We start from the raw sequence: 26,805 nt of genomic DNA on the forward strand, positions 1-26,805 counted from the left end.
GCTAGCGGGGAGTCAGAGGCCAGAGCTATGCTGTCCACACGCCTTCACCTGGCGTCCTCCTGTGTAGAGCATAGTTTAGTAAAAGGAACCCTTGAGTCTCTCCCTCTCGTCTCTGGAACTCCCAGTGGCGTAACAAAGGCCCCCACAGCCCGTGCTGGGCTGCCAAGTCTCCCAGGTCCATGAGTGATGTGCTGCTCTAGTCCAGTTTTTTTCCTTTGAATTCTGGGACTTGTAGTCTTGTTTTATAATGAAATAAACAAGCCTGCAATTCCCAAAATTCAAAGGAAAAACCTGGACTGGAGCAGCACATCACGCATGGGCCTGGGAGACTTGGCAGGGCTGGACGGGGAGGGGGTGGGGGCAAATGGGAGGTGTGTGCAGAGCGCAGGTAACTTTTGCAGATCTAGGCATCTCCGTCCCAGCAGCACCAGTTTCAAGGGTTGCACCTTTGAAGCTGCCCTGACTTCAGGTACGCGACAAGCGGCGCCTGCCTTTAGCACGTGCGAGCTGGGCGCAGGCCCAGGGCGCCGGTATGCTGAGGGGCGCACGGAGCTGTGTGCTGTAAGGTGATGCCAACAGCAGCCCCCTCTCATCTCTCACCACCATCAGGTGCCAAATGTCTCTCCGCCCAGGGCGCCATCTTAGCAATGGCCGCTCTGCTGGTAACTGTGGGCTCCTGCTGTTCAATGCGTGTTTTATGGTCACATATCACAACCTGCAGGGCTTGTAGGGGTGAGGTAGATCAGATATCACTCACTCGCAGTCTCTGCCAATATGCAGGAAACTGACTGATTTAATGTTCCATGTGTTTTAATCAATCAATCAATCAGGAATTTTTAAAGCGCACTACTTATTCTTGAGGGTCTCAAGGCGCTTAGGAGGCGGGGGTGGGTGGGGGGGGTGGCGGGGGAGAAGGGGAATTACAGCTGCTGTCTGATTCAACTGATATATATATATATATATATGGGAAAGTAATTGACCCTACTAACCAAAAGTGAGTTTATTGGTTAGTTTAATTAATGAATAGATTTGTCCCTGCCTGCTAATTTTTTGTATATGCTTTTGATAGTACCCTAAGCAGGCTGAGGTGATAGGGTACTCCCCTCCTTCTTTGTAAATGTCTGATTCAACTGAGGCTGAGACTGAAAAGAACGAAAGCGAGCCAGAATGTGAGCAGACCCTTCCGTGCATTGCATGGCACTGCCAAGGGCCATGGCACTGCCAGGGGGCATGGCTGCAGACCTCCTGTAAACCCGACTCCTTGGATGCCGCCAACAGGGCTGGTACATGTTGAAGACAGTCTTGGGCACAGGCAGTCTCTCTGTATGTACAACCAACATTTCCCTGCAGCATGCCTGGGGCAAAGTCCTTTCGTCTCTAGGTGTAGGGGTTCTGTTTGTCGAGAGGTCAGGGGTCACGGGGGAGCAGTGATCTCCCACCCAGCTTTACTCCTGGGTGTAGGACTCCCAGAACCGTGTTACACTAGTCGGAAGGTTTAGCTAGACTCGCAAGCTGCAATCTGTGTTTCTAAAGATAATGGTTACAAAATGCAATATTTATCAATGAAAATGTTAGTATATTTTTGGGTTGATTTCAAACGTCTTTACAGATGTTAGTGAAACGCACAGATGGACAGATCACTGCCACATTCCATTAAAGATCTATGAAACACGAACTATGCCAACTGGATGCAAGATTTTTTTTTTATTCACCGTTATTATAAATTAAAGATATAAATTCGGATGTCACAGTATATAGGTGATTTTAATGTGAAACTAAACACTGCAATGTTTCCTCTAGACACTGACAGCCATCATTGTGCCAATGAACTGACATACATGGCAATCTGTTGGGGGCAGTAAATTCGACCCTCTTCCCAAAGGTCTGGCGAGCTAGGGACCCACCTGAGGCAAAATAGCAAAAAAAAGCGAAAGAGAGAAATTCCAACAGATACAGGAGAACATGCGATAGGTCTGGAGGAGACAACCAAAGCAGAAAACAGAAAACAGGATACAAAACACAAACAACCTAACAAAGTGTGCTCTTTAATAAACCCATCAAAAATGTTCCTCTTGTTGTGCTTTTATGGATGAGTTTGTGTGTGTGTGAGGAACAACAGTAAGGGCGAGGGAGGGAAGATGTCGGGGGGGGTGGGGGAACACTACATGGGACAGAGGGCGAGAGCATGCATGCGCCCCATGAAGTGCCGAGAGGAAACAAATAAGCACTTGCAAAGCCAATAGGTCTTGTCTTTGAGATCTATTGCCTTTGTCGGTGGCTTTTAGCCATGTTAAATAAGAAAACAGCCTATGGCAGCCTGCTCCATGCGCATGCGTGTCTACATATTGACGCAGCCATTTTTCAGCCAATTGGTCTTTCTTTTTTATTTGCTAATCTGATAAATGCACATAAATATTTTTTGTTGGCAGGGACAGACATGGATTGTGTGGGTGGAGGGGAGCCACATAGAGGGTGTGGGTAGCGGAAGTAACTCTGACGGTCTGGGGAGAAGCCACTGGGGTGGCAGTGGGGGTCTTGGGCAGGAAAAGCAATGGGTGGCAGAGAAGGAGGGCACAGGTGGAGGAAAAAGCAACTGGCGTGGACATGAGAATGAGGGCAACATTGAAGGGTGTGAGAAGAAACACAAGAACAGACAGCAACATAAAACGCAGGGGAGAGGAGACAGCTGAAAACACATGCACTTACACGGACTGCATAATGAATAAGAAAAAAGTAGTGCTTGAAAAGCAAGCAATAGAAACATTGAAACCAGGCAATCGAAAGAGATGGTAAAAAGGCTATGCTCCATGGGAGGGACAAACACAAGATTGACAAGCTGGGACAAGAATTAGAAGCAGACAAGTGAGAAATAACTGTGTGAAATTAGGAACCATTCTGAAAGATAAAATCCCAACCAAACATCTCCCTCAGCCCTTCTCCATGAGCCCTCTGGACTCTGCCAGCCACACCATGAAAACCACTGGCGCCTTGGGTGCCACTACAGTGGGTCTGACGGCAGGTAGGATGGACTCACCTGTTGTGGACCATGTTCATCACCATCCAGTCGGAGGGGTAGACGGTCTTTCCGATCAGATCCTTGAACATTATGAAGGTCTCCATCAGGAAGTCCTGCAAGAGAGACCAAGCGCCCAATGAGCAAGTTAGTCGGTGAACAACAAAGCCAATGGGCTACTGCAATAAACTGGAGAAACTCAGCAGAACCAATGGGCTACCTACTGCATACAGGAGAAACTCAGCAGAACCAATGAGCTACCTACTGCATACAGGAGAAACTCAGCAGGACCAATGAGCTACGTACAGTATACAGGATAAACTCAGCAGAACCAATAGGCTACCTACTATATACAGGAGAAACTCAGCAGAACCAATGGGCTACCTACTGCATACAGGAGAAACTCAGCAGAACCAATAGGCTACCTACTATATACAGGAGAAACTCAGCAGAACCTATGGGCTACGTACAGTATACAGGAGAAACTCAGCAGAACCAATGGACTACCTACTGTATACAGGAGAAACTCAGCAGAACCAATAGGCTACCTACTATATACAGGAGAAACTCAGCAGAACCTATGGGCTACGTACAGTATACAGGAGAAACTCAGCAGGACCAATGGACTACCTACTGCATACAGGAGAAACTCAGCAGGACCAATGGGCTGCCTACTGTATACAGGAGAAACTCAGCAGGACCAATGAGCTACCTACTGCATACAGGAGAAACTCAGCAGGACCAATGGGCTGCCTACTGTATACAGGAGAAACTCAGCAGGACCAATGAGCTACCTACTGTATACAGGAGAAACTCAGCAGGACCAATGGGCTACCTACTGCATACAGGAGAAACTCAGCAGAACCAATGAGCTACCTACTGTATACAGGAGAAACTCAGCAGGACCAATGGGCTACCTACTGCATACAGGAGAAACTCAGCAGAACCAATGAGCTACCTACTGTATACAGGAGAAACTCAGCAGAACCAATGGGCTACCTACTGCATACAGGAGAAACTCAGCAGGACCAATGGGCTACCTACTGTATACAGGAGAAACTCAGCAGGACCAATGGACTACCTACTGCATACAGGAGAAACACAGCAGAACCTATGGGCTACGTACAGTATACAGGAGAAACTCAGCAGGACCAATGGACTACCTACTGTATACAGGAGAAACCAGCAAAGAAAGAGTGAGTGTGGCAAGAGAGGGAGATCTATACCATAAAGAGAGGGTAAGATGAACATGTGATGGAGAGAGAAGAGAAGGGTGAGAGCGATAAGAGAGGGAGACCTTCACCATAAAGAGAGGGTAAGAAGAACATGTGATGGAGAGAGAAGAGAGGGGTGAGTGTAATAAGAGAGGGAGACCTTTACCAGAGAGAGAGGGTAGAATGAACATGTGATGAGGAAGAGAAGGGTAAGTGCGATAAGAGAGGGAGACCTTTACCAGAGAGTGGGTATGATAAACATGTGATGGAGAGAGAAGAGAAGGGTGAGTGTGGTAAGAGAGGGAGACCTTTAGTATAAAGAGAGGGTAGAATGAACATGTGATGAGGAAGAGAAGGGCGAGGGTGATAAGAGAAGAGACCTTTAGTATTAAGAGAGGGGAGGATGAACATGTGATAAGGAAGAGAAGGGTGAGTGTGATAAGAGAGCGAGACCTTTACAAGAGAGTGGGTATGATAAACATGTGATGGAGAGTGTGAAGAGAAGGGTGAGTGTGATAAGAGTGGGAGACCTTTAGTATAAAGAGAGGGGAGGATGAACATGTGATGAGGAAGAGAAGGGAGAGTGTTATAAGAGAGGGATGCCTTCACCATAAAGAGAGGGTAAGAAGACCATGTGATGGAGGGAGAGGAGAAGGGTGAGTATGATAAGAGAGGGAGACCTTCACCATAAAGAGAGGGCAAGAAGAACTTGTGATGAGGAAGAGAAGGGTGAGTGTAATAAGAGAGGGAGACCTTTACTATAAAGAGAGAGTAGAATGAACATGTGATGAGGAATGGAAGGGTCAGTGTTACAAGGGGTGAGACCTTTAGTATTAAGAGAGGGTCGGATGAACATGTGATGGAGTGAGAGAAGAGAAGGGTGAGTGGGATAAGACAGAGAGACCTTTACAATAAAGTGAGGGTAGAATGAACATGTAATGAGGAGGGGAAGAGTGAGTGTGATAGGGGCGAGACCTTTAGTATAAAGAGAGGGTAGGATGAACATGTGATGGAGAGAAAAGAAAGGGGTGAGTGTGATAAGGGAAGGAGACCTTTAGTATAACGAGAGGGTCTGATGAACATGTGATGGATGGAGAGAAGAGAAGGGTGAGTGTGATGAGAGAGGGAGACCTTTACAATAAATTGAGGGTAGAATGAACATGTAATGAGGAAGAGAAGGGTGAGTGTGATGATAGAGGGAGACCTTTAAAATAAAGTGAGGGTAAAATGAACATGTAATGAGGAAGAGAAGGGTGAGTGTGATAAGAGAGGGAGACCTTTACAAAGTGAGGGTAGAATGAACATGTAATGAGGAAGGGAATGGTGAGTGTGATAAGGGGAGAGACCTTTAGTATAAACAGAGGGGAGGATGAACATGTGATGGAGAGAGAAGAGAGGGGTGAGTGTGATCAGAGAGGGAGACCTTTACCATAAAGAGAGGGTAGAATGAACATGTGATAAGGAAGAGAAGGGAGAGTGTGATAAGAGAGGGAGACCTTTACCATACAAAGAGGGGAAGATGAACATGTGATAAGGAAGAGAAGGGTGAGTGTGATAAGGGAAGAGACCTTTAGTATAAAGAGAGGGTAGGATGAACATGTGATGGAGAAAGAGAAGAGAAGGATGAGTGTGATGAGAGAGGGAGACCTTTACCATATAGAGAGGGGAGGACGAACATATGATAAGGAAGAGAAGGGTGCGTGTGGTAAGAGAGGGAGACCTTTAGTATAAAGAGAGGGGAGAATGAACATGTGATAAGGAAGTGAAGGGAGAGTGGGGAAAGAGAGGGAGACCTTTTCCATAAAGAGAGGGGAGAATGAACAAGGGTGAGTGTGATAAGAGAGGGATACCTTTACCATATAGAGAGAGGAAGATGAAGACATGATGGGCACTGAGACGATAACAAGAAGGTAGGATGGAGCATGGCAGGATATAATCCACAAGAAAGAAGCAGGGCTGAAGGAAGGTTTTATGAAAAGTCCAGGGTACAAGGGAAGGTTAAAGGACTGAGAGTTAATGATTGCGGTTGGGAAGCAGGGACATAGGACGTCCGCTAAGAAGGAACTATGGGGTGTGCAGAAGAAAGAGGTTCTCCACAGAAGCGTCAGACGGGACGGCATCTGCACTGAAGAGTTATCTGCCTGGGGTGAACAAAGAACAAAGGTAAACGACTCACCTTGTGTGCATTTTTTTTTAAGTGTTCGCATTTGTGTAGTGATTCTGTAGCCAGAAAGGGCCTGTGTATAGAAAGTGTCTATGTGCATGTCCCTCCTTCTCCAATGCTCATTGTCATCTCCCACCCCAGCAGTGCTTAATTTGAGCCAGTGGTTTCTGCTGCTTGGCATCGGCACTTAATTGCCAACACTGGGACTTCTGACAGCCTGCCACATGGTGGTGCTGTTTGTCTAATTTAGACACGAGCAAAACAAAAGTTGTTTAATACTTGAATATATGTTGGAAATTACTAATACCCGTTGCTTCAGCCATTCCTGTAGCTTTGGGGGCTTGGAATAGTATAAATCGTCACACTTATAGGGCTTTGAGGGTTAGTAGTTGTGTTGGCTCTGTCACAAGCACCACACCCAGGAGCAGTGGGTGGTGCGAGCTCCTGACGAAGGCCCTGGCACTTTTAACGAACAGAAGCGCTGCACCCCCGGCGTCCCAGAGTCAGTGGTATCCAGAGCCCCTTGGGGTCCCCTAGGCAACACTTTCTTCTCTGTCATTAGGGCGACTCTGGGCTGAGCTGACTCCTTCTGAAGGCTCTCCCAGCCCTACTGCCCCACCCCATGTACGGCTCTTCAGGGCCTGGAATGTCACCATCTGGTGTGCACTATTTTCAAGGGCATTTGCATACGCACACAAAGAAGGCAGGGACATTAAGAATGCGTAATATCCCCCTCTGGTTCTTTCCCTCCCACTCCCTTAAACGTACAAGGGACTCATTCATAAATCACGAATCGCCTGTCGCCTGAGAAGCTTGTAAGCACTAATTTCCTGTCCTGCGGTACCTTTACGAAAAGCTACCTCTTCAATCACTGTAATGGGCGCTCATTTACTTTTCCCTCACGTTAATTTAATTAACACTAAAGCGCTGTGCATCCATCTTGGGAGCGCAGAGACATTAAATATTCATGAGCTCTTTGCAGCGATCCATGTCTTCCTCACGCGCCTCTGCACTTCCTGGTCTGTGATTGGTGGCTGGGTCAGTTCACCCTGTACAGAGACTAGACAGCTGACCCTGCTTCTCTCTCCAGTCCCACTGCCATCCTGTGCGCTGAGTGAGGCCAGGACAGGCGCAACCATCTCTGACCTTCTTCAGATGAAGGGTGCGCTCAGTACTTAATTTGTCATGAAATAAGCGCCAAGGCCCTTGTCAGGAGACCACTGCAGTTTGCACCACTCACTGCCAACGTTAGCACTACCAATGACAATTCAGACTTTTTATGCAATAAATATGACTAATGCCTTCCGTCAAAGCTATTCTTAATGCTGTGGGTGGAAGGTTTTAGTCAACTTTAATGCACATGGAATTATTAAACTATTATTGTCATCATCACAAAATTAGACAAACAGCTCCACCATGTGGCTGGCTTTCACAAGTACCGGTGTTGACAATTAAGTACTGGTGCCGAACACCGGAAACCACAAATTAAGCACTAGATGCTCTCTGATGGGACTATCCTATGGACCAGAAGCAGCATGCTGACTATCTCATGTCCACAGGTGATCATGTCAGATCCTGTACAAGTAGCTGCCTTGAGTAAACTGTGGACAACCTACAAAGTTTCTCAGGTCCATGCGTGATGTGCTGCTTAAGTTCAGTTTTTTTTTTTCAATTCTGTGACTTGTAGTCCTGCTGTTTCTCCTATAATACAAGACTACAAGTCCCAGAGTTCAAAGAACAAAGCCTGAAATGGAGCAGCACATCAGGCATGCACCTGGGAAACTAGGCAACTATGGGGGTCATTCTGACCCTGGCGGCCGGTGACCGCCAGGGTCACCGACCACGGGAGCACCGCCAACAGGCTGGCGGTGCTCCCAAGGGCATTCTGACCGCGGCGGTTCAGCCGCGGTCAGAAAGGGTAAACCGGCGGTCTCCCGCCGGTTTACCGCTGCCCCATTGAATCCTCCATGGCGGCGGAGCGCGCTCCGCCGCCATGGGGATTCAGACACCCCCTACCGCCATCCTGTTCATGGCGGGAAACACGCGGTAGGGGGTGCCATGGGCACTGCAGGGGCCCCCGTAAGAGGGCCCCACAAAGTATTTCAGTGTCTGCTTTGCAGACACTGAAATACGCGACGGGTGCAACTGCACCCGTCGCACCCCTGCAACTACGCCGGCTCAATTCTGAGCCGGCGTCCACGTTGCAGGGGCATTTCCGCTGGGCCGGCGGGCGCTCTTTTGGAGAGCGCCCGCCGGCCCAGCGGAAATGTTTGAATGGCCGCCGCGGTCTTTTGACCGCGGTGCGGTCATTTGTCGGCGGTACCTTGGCGGACGGCCTCCGCCGTCCGCCTAGGTCTGAATGACCCCCTATGTGTGTAAATATGTTTGCTTCTTACACCTACTTCTCCATAAAATCGGTGGTGGCAGTGCCCACATCTACAAACATGCCCTTTTCATCAAGCTCTCCTTGTTCACACGTCACTCTGCTTTGAATGTCTCTTAGCGTACCTCTCCGCGCCCCCTCTGGCTCACACCACCACATATTTCACTACATAACCTGCAATCTCCAGTGGCCACCCTAATAAATCCATAAAACACCTCTCCGCCCACCTCCAGGTGACTTCAACCTTCCTCATCCTGCAAAACTAAGACCCGGAGTAAGTTTGTCCAACGACATTTAGGTAGTTTACTCAACCCGACATCACACCTCACAGAGCCCACTGCGATCCTGTGCGATAATCTAGACCAGCGGTTCTTAATCTGTGGTCAGAGGACCCCTGGGGTCTGCCGGGTGTACTCAGGGAGTCCGCGACTGCTTAGAAAATTAAATTATATTAACAGAATAATAAAGTGTAGATGAATAAAGAAGCAATTTTAAATGGAAGGCTATGGGCATGATTTAGAACTCGGAAGAGGGGTTACTCCATTACAACGGTGAGGGATATCCCATCAGATGAAATATAAATCACATTATGTCCTATGGGATTAAGATTTTGGCGGACGGGCTGTCCGTCACTATTGTGACGGAGTAGCCCTTCTACCGAGTTCTAAATAAGGCCTAAGTTTGTATCCTCAGATTGACTGACTGATTGGCGGGAGACGTGCAAGAGCATCAAACATGATATCTTATGGGTAATGAGTGCGTCAATTAAGATTAGAAAAGCTCCATCCTCCCCATTAAAATTAAAATGTTGAATTTTTTTATATTTGTGAATTTAAACAAATATTCATCATTTGTGTATTTGCGTGATAAATGCTTGCTTCTGTGTTTTGTGTGTATTATTTTGCATTAAAATCATCGACAATGTTTAGGCCGGTTCCCCGGCTTCCAGTAATGACTCAGTGGGAGTCCCCGGCACTCAGTGGGGGTCCCCGTGTTCCAATAATGATTCAGTGGGTGTCCCTGGGTTCCTGTAGTGATGAAGTGGGGCTCAACAGAACTCAAAAGATTATAATAGTGTTTGGCACCCCCAACCTCATCACCTTCCCCCTTAACGGGCTTCTTATAGCACCAAATCTGGAATTTATGCAAAATCAAACTATACCTTCCAGTCACGGCTCTCCACACAGTCATCGATACGCCTTCCTCACTGGCCTCCCAAATTACACATTCACCCCTTTCAAAGCTGTCCTGCACGTGGCAGCCCAAATATTTACAAGAGAAAGGAGTTTCGGCAAAACTTCTCCGACTCTCTAGAACCTTCACTGGCTCCCACAACCAATGCACATCAAATTCAAATCTCTGCATCATCGAAAACATGGCTACCTGAAGGGCAAACTTTCTGGCACACTGTTCACACGCTACCTGCAGCATAAATACAGCGCCTCGGTAACCTCATCGGTGACAAACAGAGCTCTACAAATCTACCTTTCAGTACGTTACATCAATGATTTGTTTGTGGAGGTTGCAGATTGCCAAATACTGGAAAAGGATGAGAAAACAGGTCTTGTGCCCTGATTTCTCTTGTTTAGAAAAGCTGTCAGGATGGCTCAGTGAGCTAGAAGTTACTGCAGGCTCAGGAGTTTGGTGTTTTCATTTTCTATGAGTTTTATTTCTGGTAGGCTAACTCAGCCCTCCATCTTTCTGACGTCGATGAACTGAACTGGGTGACATTAAAATGAGCGATATGAACACCTGTTATTTACAATTCTTAGAAACAGTGGGAGTGTGGAGTGACGCTATATATGAAGAGTTGTTCCTATTAAAACAATCTAGGGTTCTCCTTTTGAAAATACATCTCTCTTTTATGGAGGCAACATTGAAAATTGATAACTTTGACCATCATGAAAACTTTATAAATCTACTAACATTTTGGGAACTATTTTATGAACCGTGTAACCATGACATCCGTGATGCCTGTAAACTACATTAAATGCCCCAATTCTTTTTTAAAGGTATTTGTGAACAGAAATTTTAATCCAATTGTTATGTTTTAGGAGCAACACAAAAATACTTTTTTTGATTTCATTCACACTGACAGATCTAGGGTCATATTTATGATCCAGTGTGCGTTACGTTTGCATCACACAACGAGGCACATGCGCGATGCAAACCTTAAGTGAGATTTATGAAGCCATGAAAGGCCACCTTGCATGGCCCTGAGTGGCTTCATAAATCTTGAGTATTGCAACACAGCACACATTTCTGTGTAGCATAACTCTGTGTCAGGGAGGCTTTTGCATGAGTGTTGCGTGGGTGTGCCTATGCAACATACATGGATTTTGATGCATTTCCAGATTTACCAGAAGTGTTACACCTGGGGATGTGACACAAACCTACGCCTCCCCAGGTGAGGCATAAGGAAGAGAAATATCTTTATATACCTCTCAGGATTGTTTTAGTGCATCAAGATGTCCCCTCCTGTACAAAAACAACCCTGCATGCAATGCAGGCACCCGTGCAGCGTGGTGCAAGGGTGCCTGCATTGGCGTTAGGCTGCCCGTGTGCACCAGTGCAGGAGGAAGGGCAGGATTGTGCCATATTGCCTTAAATATGGTGCATTCCTGCCCTTTCCCTGTGAGGCCTTGATGCGCTGATCCACCGTTTCATACGGCTCTACAGATGGTATTGTATTAGGTTTTTCTAATCTATCCAGGCATAAATGCTTTAAATACTCAGCCTAATTCTACAGGATAGGTAGGTGGGCGCACAGAGCATTAGTGCTGGCAGCTGCCCACAGTGGATGGAGAGATGGCCACTGAAAGACAAGATCCCATATCCAGAGTGGTCCTCAGGTGGTGCTGAATGCAGCCGGCTAGGGTAGAGGGTAGGGAGAGCCATAAGGTAGAGGCTAGGGAGAGCCCTCGGGTAGGCGCTGGGGTGAGCCCTAGGGCAGTAGGGAGAGTCCTAGGGTAGGGAGTAAGGAGAGTCATAGGGTAGAGGCTAGGGAGAGCCCTGGGGTAGGCGCTGGGGTGAGCCCTAGGGCGGTAGGGAGAGTCCTAGGGTAGGGAGTAAGGAGAGTCATAGGGTAGAGGATAGGGAGAGTCATAGAGTAGAGGATAGGGAGAGCGCTATGGTAGTAGGGAGAGCCCTAGGTTAGAGGCTAGGGACAGTCCTAGGGTAGGTGCCAGGGGGAGTCCTAGGGTAGTAGGGAGAGTCCTACAGTAGTGGGTAGCTAGAATCCTAGGGTAGAGACAAGGGGGAGTCCTAGGGTAGTAGGGAGAATCCTAGGGTAGGTGCCTGGGGGAGCCCTAGGGTAGTAGGGAGAGTCCTACAGTAGGGTGTAGGTAGAGTCCTAGGGTAGAGACTAGGATGCGCCCTAGGGTAGGGGCTAGTCAGAGTCGCAGAGCCGTGAGCCGGCAGTGTACCTGAAGGTGGGCCTTGGCTTTGTACATGTCGAAGTTGGCCTAGGAGGGCTTTGACTTGAAGGATGCAGTTTTTCTGGGTTCATTACATGGCTAGGATCCTTTGTGTTGGATGTGGACACTCAGTCTTGTTGTCTACTTTCTCTTCATCCATCGCTCACACTGCCTGAGGTGTTCCTCAGGGCTCATCCCTCAACCTCACCCTGTTCAACATCTACAGCTCTCCGCCTGCTAAACTGGTCTGTTCTTTTGGACTCAACACTTTCTCTTAGCCCCAAGACACCCAGAGCCTTCTTAGCGCTCCTGTGACTTCTGACGCCCATGACACCCAGCGCCTTCTCAGCGTTCCTGTGACTTCTGACGCCCACAACACCCAGCGCCTTCTCAGCGCTCCTGTGACTTCTGATGCTCACGACACCCAGAGCCTTCTTAGCGCTCCTGTGAATTCTGATGCTCACGACACCCAGCGCCTTCTCAGCGCTCCTATGACTTCTGATGCCCATGACACCCAGCTTTTTTTCGCGCTCCTATGACTTCTGACGCCCACGACACGTAGCGCCTTCTCAGCACTCCTATGACTTCTGATGCCCATGACACCCAGCTTTTTCTCGCGCTCCTATGACTTCTGATGCCCACGACACCCAGAGCCTTCTCAGCGCTCCTGTGACTTCTGACGCCCACGACACCCAGCGCCTTCTCGGCGCTCCTGTGACTTCTGATGCTCACGACACCCAGCGCCTTCTCAGCGCTCCTGTGACTTCTGATGCTCACGACACCCAGCGTTTTCTCGGCGCCCCTGTGACTTCTGACGCCCACGACACCCAGTGCCTTCTCAGCGCTCCTGTGACTTCTGACGCCCACGACACCCAGCGCCTTCTCGGTGCTCCTGTGACTTCTGATGCTCATGACACCCAGTGACTTCTCAGCGCTCCTGTGACTTCTGATGCTCACGACACCCAGCGCCTTCTCAGCACTCCTGTGACTTCTGATGCTCACGACACCCAGAACCTTCTCAGCGCTCCTGTGACTTCTGATGCTCAGGACACCCAGGGCCTTCTCAGCGCTCCTGTGACTTCTGATGCTCAGGACACCCAGCGCCTTCTCAGCGCTCCTGTGACTTCTGACACTCACGACACCCAGCGCCTTCTCGGTGCTCCTGTGACTTCTGACTCTCACGACACCCAGCGCCTTCTCATCGCTCCTGTGACTTCTGATGCTCACGACACCCAGGACCTTCTCAGCGCTCCTGTGACTTATGATGCTCACGACACCCAGCGCCTTCTCAGCGCTCCTGTGACTTCTGATGCTCACGACACCCAGAACCTTCTCAGCGCTCCTGTGACTTCTGATGCTCACGACACCCAGCGCCTTCTCAGCGCTCCTGTGACTTCTGATGCTCACGACACCCAGCGCCTTCTCAGCTCTCCTGTGACTTCTGATGCTCACGACACCCAGAACCTTCTCAGCGCTCCTGTGACTTCTGATGCTCAGGACACCCAGAGCCTTCTCAGCGCTCCTGTGACTTCTGAAGCTCACGACACCCAGGACCTTCTCGGCGCTCCTGTGACTTCTGATGCTCAGGACACCCAGAACCTTCTCGGCGCTCCTGTGACTTCTGATGCTCAGGACACCCAGGGCCTTCTCGGCGCTCCTGTGACTTCTGATGCTCAGGACACCCAGGGCCTTCTCGGCGCTCCTGTGACTTCTGATGCTCACGACACCCAGCGCCTTCTCGGCGCTCCTGTGACTTCTGATGCCCACGACACCCAGCGCCTTCTCAGCGCTCCTGTGACATCTGGTGCTCACGACACCCAGAACCTTCTCAGCGATCCTGTGACTTCTGATGCCCACGACACCCAGCGCCTTCTCAGTGCTCCTGTGACTTCTGATGCTCAGGACACCCAGGGCCTTCTCAGCGCTCCTGTGACTTCTGATGCCCACGACACCCAGCGCCTTCTCGGCGCTCCTGTGACTTCTGATGCTCACGACACCCAGCGCCTTCTCGGTGCTCCTGTGACTTCTGATGCTCAGGACACCCTGGGCCTTCTCGGCGCTCCTGTGACTTCTGATGCCCACGACACCCAGCGCCTTCTCGGCGCTCCTGTGACTTCTGATGCTCACGACACCCAGCGCCTTCTCGGCGCTCCTGTGACTTCTGATGCCCACGACACCCAGCGCCTTCTCAGCGCTCCTGTGACATCTGGTGCTCACGACACCCAGAACCTTCTCAGCGATCCTGTGACTTCTGATGCCCACGACACCAAGCGCCTTCTCAGCACTCCTGTGACTTCTGATGCTCACGACACCCAGGGCCTTCTCAGCGCTCCTGTGACTTCTGATGCTCACGACACCCAGTGCCTTCTCGGCGCTCCTGTGACTTCTGATGCTCACGACACCCAGCGCCTTCTCAGCGCTCCTGTGACATCTGACGCTCACGACACCCAGTGCCTTCTCGGCGCTCCTGTGACTTCTGATGCTCAGGACACCCAGCGCCTTCTCGGCGCTCCTGTGACATCAGGTGTGACTCAAGCACATTTCTGGTCGTCTCTCTGTGCTGTCGCGAACCGGGTGCTGTGCATCTGCGTCTGGCTCTATAATGACAAAACTGAAATCCTGGTGTTCAGCTCTTCCGCACCCCCGTGCAAATGAGGGGTCACCTCCTTGATTCACGGCAGCGCTCCATCTGAGCTTGCACAAGTGTCTGTGGATCCTTCTGTAATACCGATGTACCCCAGGGGTTCAAACCGCCAAGGTGCAATTGATACTAAAGCCCCAGGGCTGTTAGAGGGATTGTGCAGTCTTGTGTGTGCCAAGGGGCTGCGTGAAGGGATTTTACAGTTATCTGTGGAGCAGGAGTACAATTCTTTGTCTACAACCAGGACCAAGGGATGTTTACCTAATGTACAAAACCCTTTGTATGTAAGATAGAATTTATGGATATAAATCAATAGCCTGAAATGAGAGGTTCGTCAAGTTTTTGTTTCCACAATAGAAACTGAAGAAACTTGATGTTTTTATGCATTTTGTAAAGATGTTGTTTCAGTAGTTTATCCACTTATGTTTCTGGCAAAAAATCACCCTTGCAAACTGTTCGCATGAGATTGTGCTTTTGAAAAAAGTGGAGTTAAACGTGTTTGTCTCCGATAAAACACGCCTTGCTGACTTTTTCTTCAGCATTTTTCGCAAAAAAAAGGTTTGCAAAACTATGAACTTCATGAAGCCGACCACACTTCTTTCATAACTCAACAGAATATGGAGCAGGGGAGTCCTGCCAGGTACACCGGCCAGAAGGGCTCCATAAACTGGGACACCCAGATGTCTGCCCGGGCTGCAGAAGACAAGGAGCAAAACAGTTTTATCCAAGGAAACCAACGAATCTCAGTTCGGTTGTTTTATTGCCAGTGTCAAAGAAGATGTGTGCAGGCCGCTATTGTCAGAGAAGTATGCCCCCCGACAGCACCTTCAGGGGCTGCAACTGAGTGAATAATATGTGTTGTTTGTATTTTATTAAAAAGGCAATGATTATTGTGGGACCCCCAAACCTTCTTACTTTAGAACATATATCATTTAAAAAATCAGCAAATTCTACTGACTCGGTGACGAGTGCATGTTTCAGTCATGCTAAACAAGGTACCTTCTGGTTTGTTTGAAAATCTTTTCACTTCAGCTCACTCATTGTTTGAAGAGTCAGAGAGATACATGTGACTCACAACAGCAGAAAAGTGCATTGGGCTTGAGCGTCTGTGCTGTGTCAGTGGGGGGGGGGGGGGGGTGATGGGGCATTGAGGCATTTTTGACTAGACCATTTAAAACGTGATGGCCACACATGATCACAGCTCTTCAGATGTTTCCTGGAAGTACCCCTGGGCCTCTTGTGAATACCGAGGAATCCTGAAGCATGTTTCAAACTTTGGAGTTCTCCTAATGGAGCACTTTCTCACATTCCCAGCCTTAAACGTCTGAGTTTCTCGGTTTGTCCCAGAGTAAGGAGGTGGAGCTCGACTTTGTACAGTGATGGCTCACAGGACCCTCCAGTCTGTGTGCACTTGACACAGGAAGTCCTCTTTAATCCTTGGAGCTCTGCCCTGGTCTGAAACCCGAGGTTTTGAGATGCTCCCAGAATGCTCTGCTCTAAGATGGCGAGGGCTGATTCCGCATGACGCTGGATGTTTCCCAAAGAAGTAAATCTTGTTTGGGTTTGAAGATGGATGTCTGAAGCGGTGCTGGAAGAGGTCCAGCCACCAGGAGACAGTCTGTGATAAATGTCCCAGTCAATAACCTTGAGATCATAACTGCATTCAATAAAGAACGACTTCAAGGAAAGACAAACTGTGCTAAGCAGTGATAAGTATCTGGAGAGATGGGGCTCCCATCTGCCAGGCCTCAGAGCTGCTGCACAGAGTGTGGGGGTGAATAGCAACACGAAACCCCTAAAAAGCACTGCATCATGGATGAACCAGGGGGAGGAGCAGAAAAGGCCTCACCATCTAGCGTTCAAGGGTAGAAGGTGGCTCGGGTTGCTGCTGACATCCAGTGTGATCTGCAGCTCACAGGTTTGAGCCCTGGGAAGGCTAACTTCGCCTTCTCTCCTCCAGAGGTGCGTTACCAGAACATGTCTGTCCGGAAATCAGAATGATCGTCTGACATAAATATGCTATCCTATATACAAACATATTGCACACTGTGAGTTAATAATACGAATCTTACAGCCAATTAGATATTTTTGTAAACAATATTTGTGTCAGTTGATATTTCTATATATGACTTCCTGAGATACAGACCCTAGAAAGTTAATAAATCAAGTCCCAGTAAATTGGGTGATAGCAACTGTAATTGGCAGGGCTACGAAATGGGAAAGGTCAGTGTGAAGTGCAATACAGGGCTCTACAGTCCTTAAATGGTAGCAGAGTGGGAGCAAAAGGGCACTCTTCCTGGGGCCATCATTTATAACAAGCATTGGTACAGGCAATAAGTCTCCCTGTGGGACCTGGGCTTTGGTAATGGTGTTTTGCTGACGCCGTGCAGCATGAACAAAAAAGCATTTTTTTGCTGATGCTATGCAGCACTGGGCCAAACAAAAAGGTGCAATGAGATGCAAAACGCAAGCGCAAGCCACGTGACTTTTTAGGCATGCGCATGAGTGATGACATATGCACGCTCATAGGTCACCACACGTGTGCGCCTCCAAAATGACGCAGTCGCCATTTCTTTTATTTGCCAATGGTACATTTAAAACATAAACAACATTTACCTAGTGCAGAAGTAAGTTTTTTAAGACAGAGGGGCCACCAGCAGTTTACAGCCTGGCGGTGGCAAAAGAGTAAAAGACATGAAAAAGGGACTGCAGAGGTGTAGAGAGCAATGGAGAAGCTGGTGGGATGGGAGCAATGGGAAGTGGGCAGGAGGATAAAACAAAAGTGAAGCTGGGTGGGACAGAGTGAGCAGCACATGAGGAAAAGAGCGACATGGAACGCAGGGGTAGGGAAGTTCAGCGGGAGGAGAAGCACACGCAACAGAGTGAGCAGCACACAAGGAAAAGAGCGACATGGAACGCAGGGGCAGGGAAGTTCAGCGGGAGGAGAAGCACACGCAACAGAGTGAGCAGCACATGAGGGAGAGTGCAATATGGAGCATGGAGAGAGGGGACTTCAGCGGGAGGAGAAGCACACGCAACAGAGTGAGCAGCACATGAGGGAGAGTGCAATATGGAGCATGGAGAGAGGGGACTTCAGCGGGAGGAGAAGCACATGCAACTAAGTGAGCAGCACATGAGGGAGAGTGCAATATGGAGCATGGAGAGAGGGGACTTCAGCGGGAGGAGAAGCACACGCAACAGAGTGAGCAGCACATGAGGGAGAGTGCAATATGGACCATGGAGAGAGGGGACTTCAGCAGAAGGAGAAGCACACGCAACAGAGTGAGCAGCACATAAGGGAAAGAGCAACATGGAGCGTGGGGGCAGGGGAGTTCAGCAGGAGGAGAAGCACACGCAATAGAGTGAGCAGCACATAAGGGAACAAACAACATGGAACGTGGGAGCAGGGGAGTTCAGAAGGAGGAGAAGCACACACAACACAGTGAGCAGCACATAAGGGAAAGAGCGACATGGAACACAGGGGCAGGGGAGTTCAGCAGGAGGAGAAGCACACACAACAGAGTGAACAGCATATAAGGGAAAGAGCAACATGGAGCGTGGGGCAGGGGAGTTCAGCAGGAGGAGAAGCACATGCAACAGAGTAAGCAGCACATAAGGGAAAGAGCGACATGGAACATGGGGGCAGGGGAGTTCAGAGGGCGGAGAAGCACACGGAACAGAGTGAGCAGCACATAAGGGTAAGGGCAACATGGAGAGTGGGGGCAGGGGAGTTCAGAGGGAGGAGAAGCACACACAACAGAGAGAGCAGCACACAAGGGAAACAGCAACATGGAACACAGGGGCAGGGGAGTTCAGCAGGAGGAGAAGCACACGCAACAGAGTGAGTAGCACATAAGGGTAAGGGCAACATGGAGCGTGGGGGCAGGGGAGTTTAGCAGGAGGAGAAGCACATGCAACAAAGTGAGCAGCACATAAGGGAAAGAGCAACATGGAGTGTGGGGGCAGGGGAGTTCATCAGGAGGAGAAGCACATGCAACAGAGTGAGCAGCACATAAGGGAAAGAGCGACATGGAGCCCAGGAGCAGATGTTTGAGGGAGCGAAGCACTTGAGGTAGAGAGTTGGAAAACACATACACTTTCATGGAGTGTTTAACCAAAAGAAAATAGTAGCAAAGAAATTTCCTAAAAGTGAGTGGTGAAAGAATCCCAGTCAGTGAAGCAAAAGGAAGGCAAAAGGGCTATGTTCCAGGGAAGGGACAAACTCTAGAAAAGAAAAGTGGGTCATCTCATAAAAATCAAGCAAATGAGAATGACAATCAAAATTGTAAGCGATGAACGGACTGCAGGCTCACTGTACGTTCTTGGTAAGCCTATTGTAGGACTTTTGCAACCAGACAGCTATTGCTGTCTAGTTGCAAAAGTTAGTCATGTGTGTGGCAGTGCCTTGAGACCCTCATGGGTGAGTAGTTGTGCTTTACAAAAACTGATTGATTGATTGGCAGTATACAACTCTGCATTTTATCCCAAAATATGTACTAAGTGCCACAGCACACACTATCAATACATGTATGTATCCAGATGCCACTGGGCACTCTATCCATGTATCTATGCACTGGAGTGCACTGACCCGCAGTAGTCACATACCTCTGCATTAGGGCGCACATACTCATGCTAGCCGCATATTAATGTCCAATGGTATAGCAACATGTCTGAGTGCAGGGACACCATATACATCCATGTTTATAGGTGATAAGCACATAACTATGCCCCAGGGTACAACGGCACACGCAATCCGTAGATTCATACACGGGTGAAATGGCATTCAGTGCATGCATACCGGTACTAGTAGGAAACAGCACACACATGGCACATTAATGCACAGATGTGCCAATGGGAAATAGTGCATGCTATCCGTGTTCCTAAGTGACAGGGTGGAACGCCACATATGATGCATGACTGTGTCTGCCAGGGATCGCTAGCACACTCTAGGTTCATATTTAATCACTAGGGTGATGAGAGGCACCTTACTCATGTACCTATGCACCACCGTGCAATATACCAATGCTAGGTCAGTGGTCTTCAAACTTTATACTGCTGCGCCACCACCAGTGGAAAAAAAATCATCTGACCCCTCCGAATTTTTCACAATTTCACATTAAATTGGCAATGTTTAAATATGTCTAAACTTATTTCAACATTGCAGTTAAGTTCTGTTACTGTTTTAAAAATGCAATCAACTACATGCTGCCAAACACACCACTCTGGTCAGACAGGCCTTACTAACGTGTAAAAGCATCCACAGTATGATTAGTGGGGTGGGGTTTTCAAAGAGTATTTGGAGCCCCTTCCCTTCTGACACATACTCCCAGCTTGGATATAAATGACAGAACATGTTAGTGATGGCCCATTACGGAGCGCTTTAGTGCTGATCATTTTTTCAGTTTAAAACAAGGTCCTGTTATTCAAATCATTAGCATTTATAAAGCGCGCTACTCACCCGTGCGGGTCTCAAGGCACTAGGGACAAAGGGGGTGGTTATCGCTGCTCGAACAGCAAGGTCTTTAGGAGTCTCCGGAAAGCGGAGTGGTCCTGGGTGGTCCTGAGGCTGGTGGGGAGGGAGTTCCAGGTCTTGGCCGCCAGGAAGGAGAAAGATCTCCCACCCGCCGTGGAGCGTCGGATGCGAGGGACGGCGGCGAGTGCGAGGCCAGAGGAGCGGAGGGGGCGGGTGGGGACGTAGAAGTTGAGCCGTCTGTTGAGGTATTCCGGTCCCTTGTCGTGGAGGGTTTTGTGTGCGTGGGTGAGAAGTCGGAAGGTGATCCTTTTGCTGACTGGGAGCCAATGCAGGTGTCTCAGGTGTGCGGAGATGTGGCTGTTGCGGGGTACGTCGAGGATGAGGCGGGCTGAGGCGTTTTGAATGCGTTGCAGGCGATTTTGGAGTTTGGCGGTGGTCCCAGCGTAGAGGGTGTTGCCGTAGTCCAGGCGGCTCGTGACGAGGGCGTGGGTCACGGTTTTTCTGGTGTCGGCGGGGATCCAGCGGAAGATCTTGCGGAGCATGCAGAGGGTGAGGAAGCAGGCGGAGGACACGGCGTTGACTTGCTTGGTCATGGTGAGAAGGGGGTCCAAGATGAAGCCGAGGTTGCGGGCGTGGTCTGCGGGGGTCGGTGCGGTGCCGAGGGCCGTGGGCCACCAGGAGTCGTCCCAGGCGGACGGGGTGTTGCCGAGGATGAGGACTTCAGTTTTTTCAGAGTTCAGCTTTAGGCGGCTGAGCCTCATCCAATCTGCGACGTCCTTCATACCCTCTTGTAGGTTGGTCTTGGCGCTGGCGGGGTCCTTGGTGAGGGAGAGTATAAGTTGGGTGTCGTCGGCGTAGGAGGTGATGATGATGTCGTGCTTGCGTACGATGTTAGCGAGGGGGCTCATGTAGACATTGAAGAGTGTCGGGCTGAGTGATGAGCCTTGAGGTACGCCGCAGATGATCTCAGTGGGTTCTGAGCGAAACGGAGGGAGGTAGACTCTTTGGGAGCGGTTTACGAGGAAGGAGGCGATCCAGTCCAGGGCCTGGTCTTGGATCCCGGTGGAGCGGAGGCGGGTGATTAGGGTGCGGTGACAGACGGTGTCAAAGGCAGCCGAGAGGTCGAGAAGAATGAGGGCGACTGTTTCACCATTGTCCATCAGGGTTCTGATGTCGTCTGTGACTGAGATGAGGACGGTTTCAGTGCTGTGGTTGGTTCGGAATCCGGTCTGTGAGGGGTCGAGCAGGTTGTTGTCTTCCAGGAAGGTGGTCAGCTGTTTGTTGACGGTCTTCTCTATTACTTTGGCTGGGAAAGGCAGAAGGGAGATGGGGCGGAAGTTTTTCAGGTCGCTCGGGTCAGCCGTAGGTTTCTTTAGTAGGGCGTTGACTTCGGCGTGTTTCCAGCATTCGGGGAAGGTAGCAGAAGAAAAAGAAGAGTTGATGACGGTCTGGAGGTGCGGGGCGATGATGTTGTCGGCTTTGTTAAAGATGAAGTGCGGGCAGGGGTCCGAAGGGGCGCCGGAGTGGATAGAGTTCATGATGGATTTGGTTTCTTCTGTGCTGATGTGGGTCCAGTTGTTGAGGGTGATGGTCGGGGATGTGGGTTCGGTGGTGTTAGGTTGGGTCTGGTGTCCGAAGCTGTCGTGGAGGTCGCTGATCTTGCGATGGAAGAAAGTGGCGAGGGATTCGCATAGATCCTGTGAGGGCGTGACGGCGTTGGCGTTGGCGCTGGGGTTGGAGAACTCCTTGACGATGCTGAAGAGTTCTCTGCTGTTGTGGCTGTTTTTGTCCAGTCTGTCGGTGAAAAAATTCCTTTTGGCAGTGCGGATCAGGTGGTGGTGTTTGCGGGTAGCGTTCTTGAGGGCGGTCATGTTGTCAGCGGTGCGGTCCTTGCGCCAGGCTTTCTCAAGTGCGCAACAAGTTTTCTTTGATTCTTTGAGGGTGTCAGAGAACCAGAGGGGTTTCTTGGTGTTGTTCTGTCGCTGCAAGCGTTTGAGGGGAGCAAGGTTGTCTGCGCAGTTGGAGATCCAGTTTGTGAGGTTGAGGGCTGCGACGTTGGGGTCGGTGGTGAGGGTGGGTTGGTTGGCGGCGAGTGCGGCGAAGAGTTGCTCTTCAGGGATCTTGTTCCACTGTCGGCGAGGGATGGGTTGAGTGCGGAGGTGGCGGGTCTCGCGTCGGAATGTGAAGTGGACGCAGCTGTGGTCGGTCCAATGAAGGGCGGAGGCGTGGCTGAAGAAGACGTGTTTGCTGGCGGAGAAGATAGGGTCGAGTGTGTGTCCGGCGATGTGGGTGGCAGTATTAGCATAATGCCTCTCTTGGCCAGAGCCTGATGCCCCCCAGAATCATTTGAGGCCCCCCAAAGGAGCCCACCCCCAATTCGAAGACCCAAGCTCTAGGTTATTATGCCACAAATTATCTGTGTATCTATGTACTAAGGAGCATCAGCACATGCTCTCTGTTAGACATGACAGACTTAGGGAGGCCTTCCACTAAATGTTTTGCCGTCCTCCCTCCTGTTTTTGTTTAAATTCGTTTTTGTTGGCTTTAGGACTCTGTGCACTTGACCACTGCTAACCAGTGCTAAAGTGCTTGTGCTCACTCCTTAAAACATTGTAAAGTCGGCCTACACACAAGTCACACATTAATTTACTTACAAGTCTCTAGTAATGTGGTACTACTTGTACCCAGGGCCTGTGAATTAATCTTACTCCTGAGCCTGCATTATCTATTGTGCCACCCAGGTAAGTAGCCATTGAAACATGTCCAAAGCCTGTCATTGCAGCCTGTATGCAGTTTTAAACTGCCATTTCGACCTGTGCCAGGCATAAACCTTCTTTTTAATACATATAGGTCACCCATAGGGTAGGCATTAAACAGCCCATCTGGAGGGCGTGTTGTATTTAAAAAGTTTGTACATATACTTTTAATTTTTACATGTCATGGTAGTAAAAAGACTCTTACATTTGTTTTTCTCTACTGCAAGGCCTACCTCTTCCCTTGTATAACAGTGTGTTGACTTATTACATTTAATAACTGATAACTTTTGTTTGGGAACAGGTAGAAATATCATGTTTATACTCATACGAATTGTAATTTAAAACTCTCTTTAATGGTCAAGTTGGATTTCAAGTCACAGCTCTGAAAATGCCACATTTAGACAGTTGGCATGTTCTTCTCCTAACCATTTGGTGCCTGCTGCATGTGACCTGGGTCACATGACTAGGTGTAGATAGCAGCTGGCCTTTGTGTGTTCCTCCTAGACAGTGTCACAAAGGAGGGCTCAGTGTTGCCAGGATGGGGGGAAGTCTAGAAGGTTCTCCCACTTCAAAGCGGGCATCAGGTATGAATATTGGACCCTGAGACCCACTCTTCAGAACACTCCTGCTCCTGCGGATTCTGCATAAAGAAGGACTGCCCTGCTCCCTGTCTTGCTGCTAGTTTCCAAGAGTCAGTCGACTGCCATCCTGTTCTGAGCTGTAGGGACACAACAGGCTCCAGACCGGCACTTCATCATAACTGACAAAGCGCAAGGCAAATCCTCGCATCACCAGTTCCAGACGGGTGGCTTCCTTGGAACCGACACAGCTTGATGCGGCTTGAGGCAAGTCCTTGCTTGTGAACGACATGGTTAAAAGGCATTGACAAAGCCAATAGCTTTCACGTATGTGAGACCTGTTGTCTTTGCCAAGGTTTTTTTAAAAATGGAGAATCTCTGTGAAGGAGGAGAGGGCATGGGCCACGAGGAGGTGGTGGTGGAGGTGGGCCGAGGTTCTAGTTGCAAGTTGTCTAGATGCACCTACACAGTTGTAGACATCGCTTCTTGTGATTTCTGACACAACAGTCTGTTTTCTTGGTCCTCACCAATTCACAACTTTAAGTTAAAAAACATGGGGTTCTAAGTTGATTAGTGCGTCATGATTACGGCGTTAACGAGCCGTGAAATGTTTTTTCCTCAAGAGTCTCCTTCAGCGTCATACTGCATTTAATCTGTGTGTAGACATCTCCTGATTACAGTAATATGTTAATGAGCCAAATCACGCCAAAGCTAAGCCAAGGCACATAATTCACTCTCTTCCTGATTAATGGGTGCTTTGGAGTATTGTTAATTAATTAACTGATTTATTATTTAATTGATTCATTTAATTTAGTTGTATTTGTTGAATAATGAATGACTTTGCCTGATTTATTTAAATGTTTGAGATGGAGGAGGGCCTGAGGACCATCCCTTTATGCTCCTCTCACACCTGTCCATGGGGGAGGGGCACAGGGACATGAGGACACCAGGGGAAGGGGAGCAGGGCTGTTTAGGGCCCAAGTCAGGTCCCGTCAGCTGCTGGAGTCATGATCATGGAGAGGTGCTTCAGTTCTGAACAGGGACGCAACGCAGACCCCTGTAGACCCCCACCATTTAAGGAACCCTACCTTCAGGACAATGCCTAGGAATATCTGGGAGATATGAGAGCCTCAGAGACCCCTGATAACGTTCTACGGGGCCCCCATAATTGTGTGTTATGCCACTGGTTCTGGGCACAGGTAGGGGGACTCATGTGCATCCAGCATGGCCATGCTCTAAAGTAAATGCATGGGTGCCCCTCTACATCCAGAATGGTGCTCCTCTGAGGTAAAGTCAGGGGTTCTCACCTGCATCCAGCACAGTGGAGGTAAAGGCAGGGGTGCCCATGTCCTGACCTCTTGGACTGAGTTGGTTTCCCCATTTTTAGCTTCATTTTAAATATTTTGAGACATATTTACAGGCCCTTTGCGCTGCTGTTGCATCACTTTTTTGACGCAACTGTGGCGCAAACCTTGAAATCATATCTATGAGGCCAAGCAAAGCCACTTTCCATGATTCTGAATGGCCTCACAGATATGGAGTAAGTGAAGGCAGCACAAATCGCTGCGTTGCCTGACCCTGTGCAAGGGAGCCATTCCATGGGCGTTGCAGTGGGTGTTCCCATGCTACACTCATGGATTTTTACACATTCCCAGACTTACAAGACCTTGTAAACCTGGGGATGCGCCAAAACCTTGCACCTCGCAGGGGAAGCATTTCAAAGAGAAATATCTTAATTCCTCCTTGATTCTTATTACTATCTGTGCTACATTCTGCAGCACACATGGAAAGAGGAAAAAAACTCTCCGGAATGTTTTTGTGCAGGAAGGTGACCCTTCTTGCACAAAAACAATACTGCCTAAAACGCAGACACCCTTGCACCGTGGTGTGAGGGTGCCCTCATTGGCACTTGGCAGCCCATTGTTCGCCACCGCAGGGGGAAAGGACAGGAATGCGCCTTATCCCTAAAATAAGGTGCATCTGCGCAGCAAGGTGACTTGCTCCACTGTCCTGCACCAATAGCCTATAAATGTATAAACGTGGGCCTTCATATTTTTACACTTTTTAGCTGCATCACTTTTAGCAAATACATTTTACACACTTCACTTGCATGATCTTCTTCTAGGAATGTATTGTACGAGTTGCTTGTTTTGGCAGCCTTTCCTCGACATGTAATCAGTACATTCTGTCCAAGGCTAGGAAGGGATTACACAATATCCTAGTGTTTACGTGGTCCGCTCAGGAGACAGCTTCTAACACCTAAACATAGCCTTGCTTCAGAACCGTGCATTTAAACACAGTGTGTTTTTTCATATAAATGATGCACTGACCCAGAAGGGGCAGAGGAGCATTCCTGGCATGACCGTCGTGGGATACACGCTGTGTTTGACATGCAGCTCTGCGGGCGCTAATCTACCAGCGTCCAGAGGAAATGCTATCCTCACTGCAGGCACACTCCGACACCTTTTCTAGGTATGGGGCTAGGCTAATCCTATAGATCAGGCCAGGCAGAAGGGCACACCCACTGCACTCTCAGTATAGTCATTGGGTTAGGCATAAATTACTCACCATGGGTGGATTGTTCGTTATCTATACCATATTCATTATGCTGGTCACTGCTTTTTTTCATCTGATCGCAGCTCGGTCTTTCTATGCAATATTGCAATTGTTCCAATAAATGTATTGAACACTTATCTCATATCTCTCTTGTGTTTCCCCTGGGCATGCATGAGTAATACAACAAAAGGGTGAGATCTGTTCCACGGCTTCCCTGAGGAGTTCAAGTTGCCATAATCCCCTTCCAGCCCAGTAGGTTTGGGTGTGGGGGTGAGGCACTGTGAGGTAGCCAGGAGTTGGGCCCGCGGCTTCTGACAGTGTGGATGGACTTAGTCCCCCACATTGTAAGCTTCTGCTGTCCTATTATCTTGGTAGTAACTTATAGCACCCATCTGCATGCAGCATGGTGCCCCTCTGAGTGGCTGCAACTGTGATGTTGAGTTTCCACAGGAGCCAGGTTCACACAATCATTGGAGAGGCTTTGGTCACATGACCCAATGTTGAGTATTAATTGGGAAGAAATGCAGGTGGTACAAGGTGTGTGCTTCAAGTTTATTTACTTGAGAAATGTATGACTTGGCAAGCGCTCTCTGCCAATTCCTAGTGCTATG

At 49.1% G+C, this 26,805-nt stretch overlaps 1 protein-coding gene across 1 annotated transcript in view; it reads right to left on the minus strand.

The window, feature by feature from the left end:
- LOC138255404 (dedicator of cytokinesis protein 2-like) overlaps positions 1-26,805 on the minus strand; it is a 1,984,107-nt gene that overhangs the window by 490,917 nt on the left and 1,466,385 nt on the right. Inside the window, exon 30 of the mRNA XM_069205837.1 lies at positions 3,035-3,129. Within this exon, the coding sequence (XP_069061938.1) occupies positions 3,035-3,129 (95 nt within the window). The remainder of the gene's footprint in view (positions 1-3,034; positions 3,130-26,805) is intronic.

The sequence above is a fragment of the Pleurodeles waltl genome, chromosome 1_1 (genome assembly GCF_031143425.1).
Source record: "Pleurodeles waltl isolate 20211129_DDA chromosome 1_1, aPleWal1.hap1.20221129, whole genome shotgun sequence".
In the NCBI taxonomy this organism is placed as follows: domain Eukaryota; kingdom Metazoa; phylum Chordata; class Amphibia; order Caudata; family Salamandridae; genus Pleurodeles; species Pleurodeles waltl.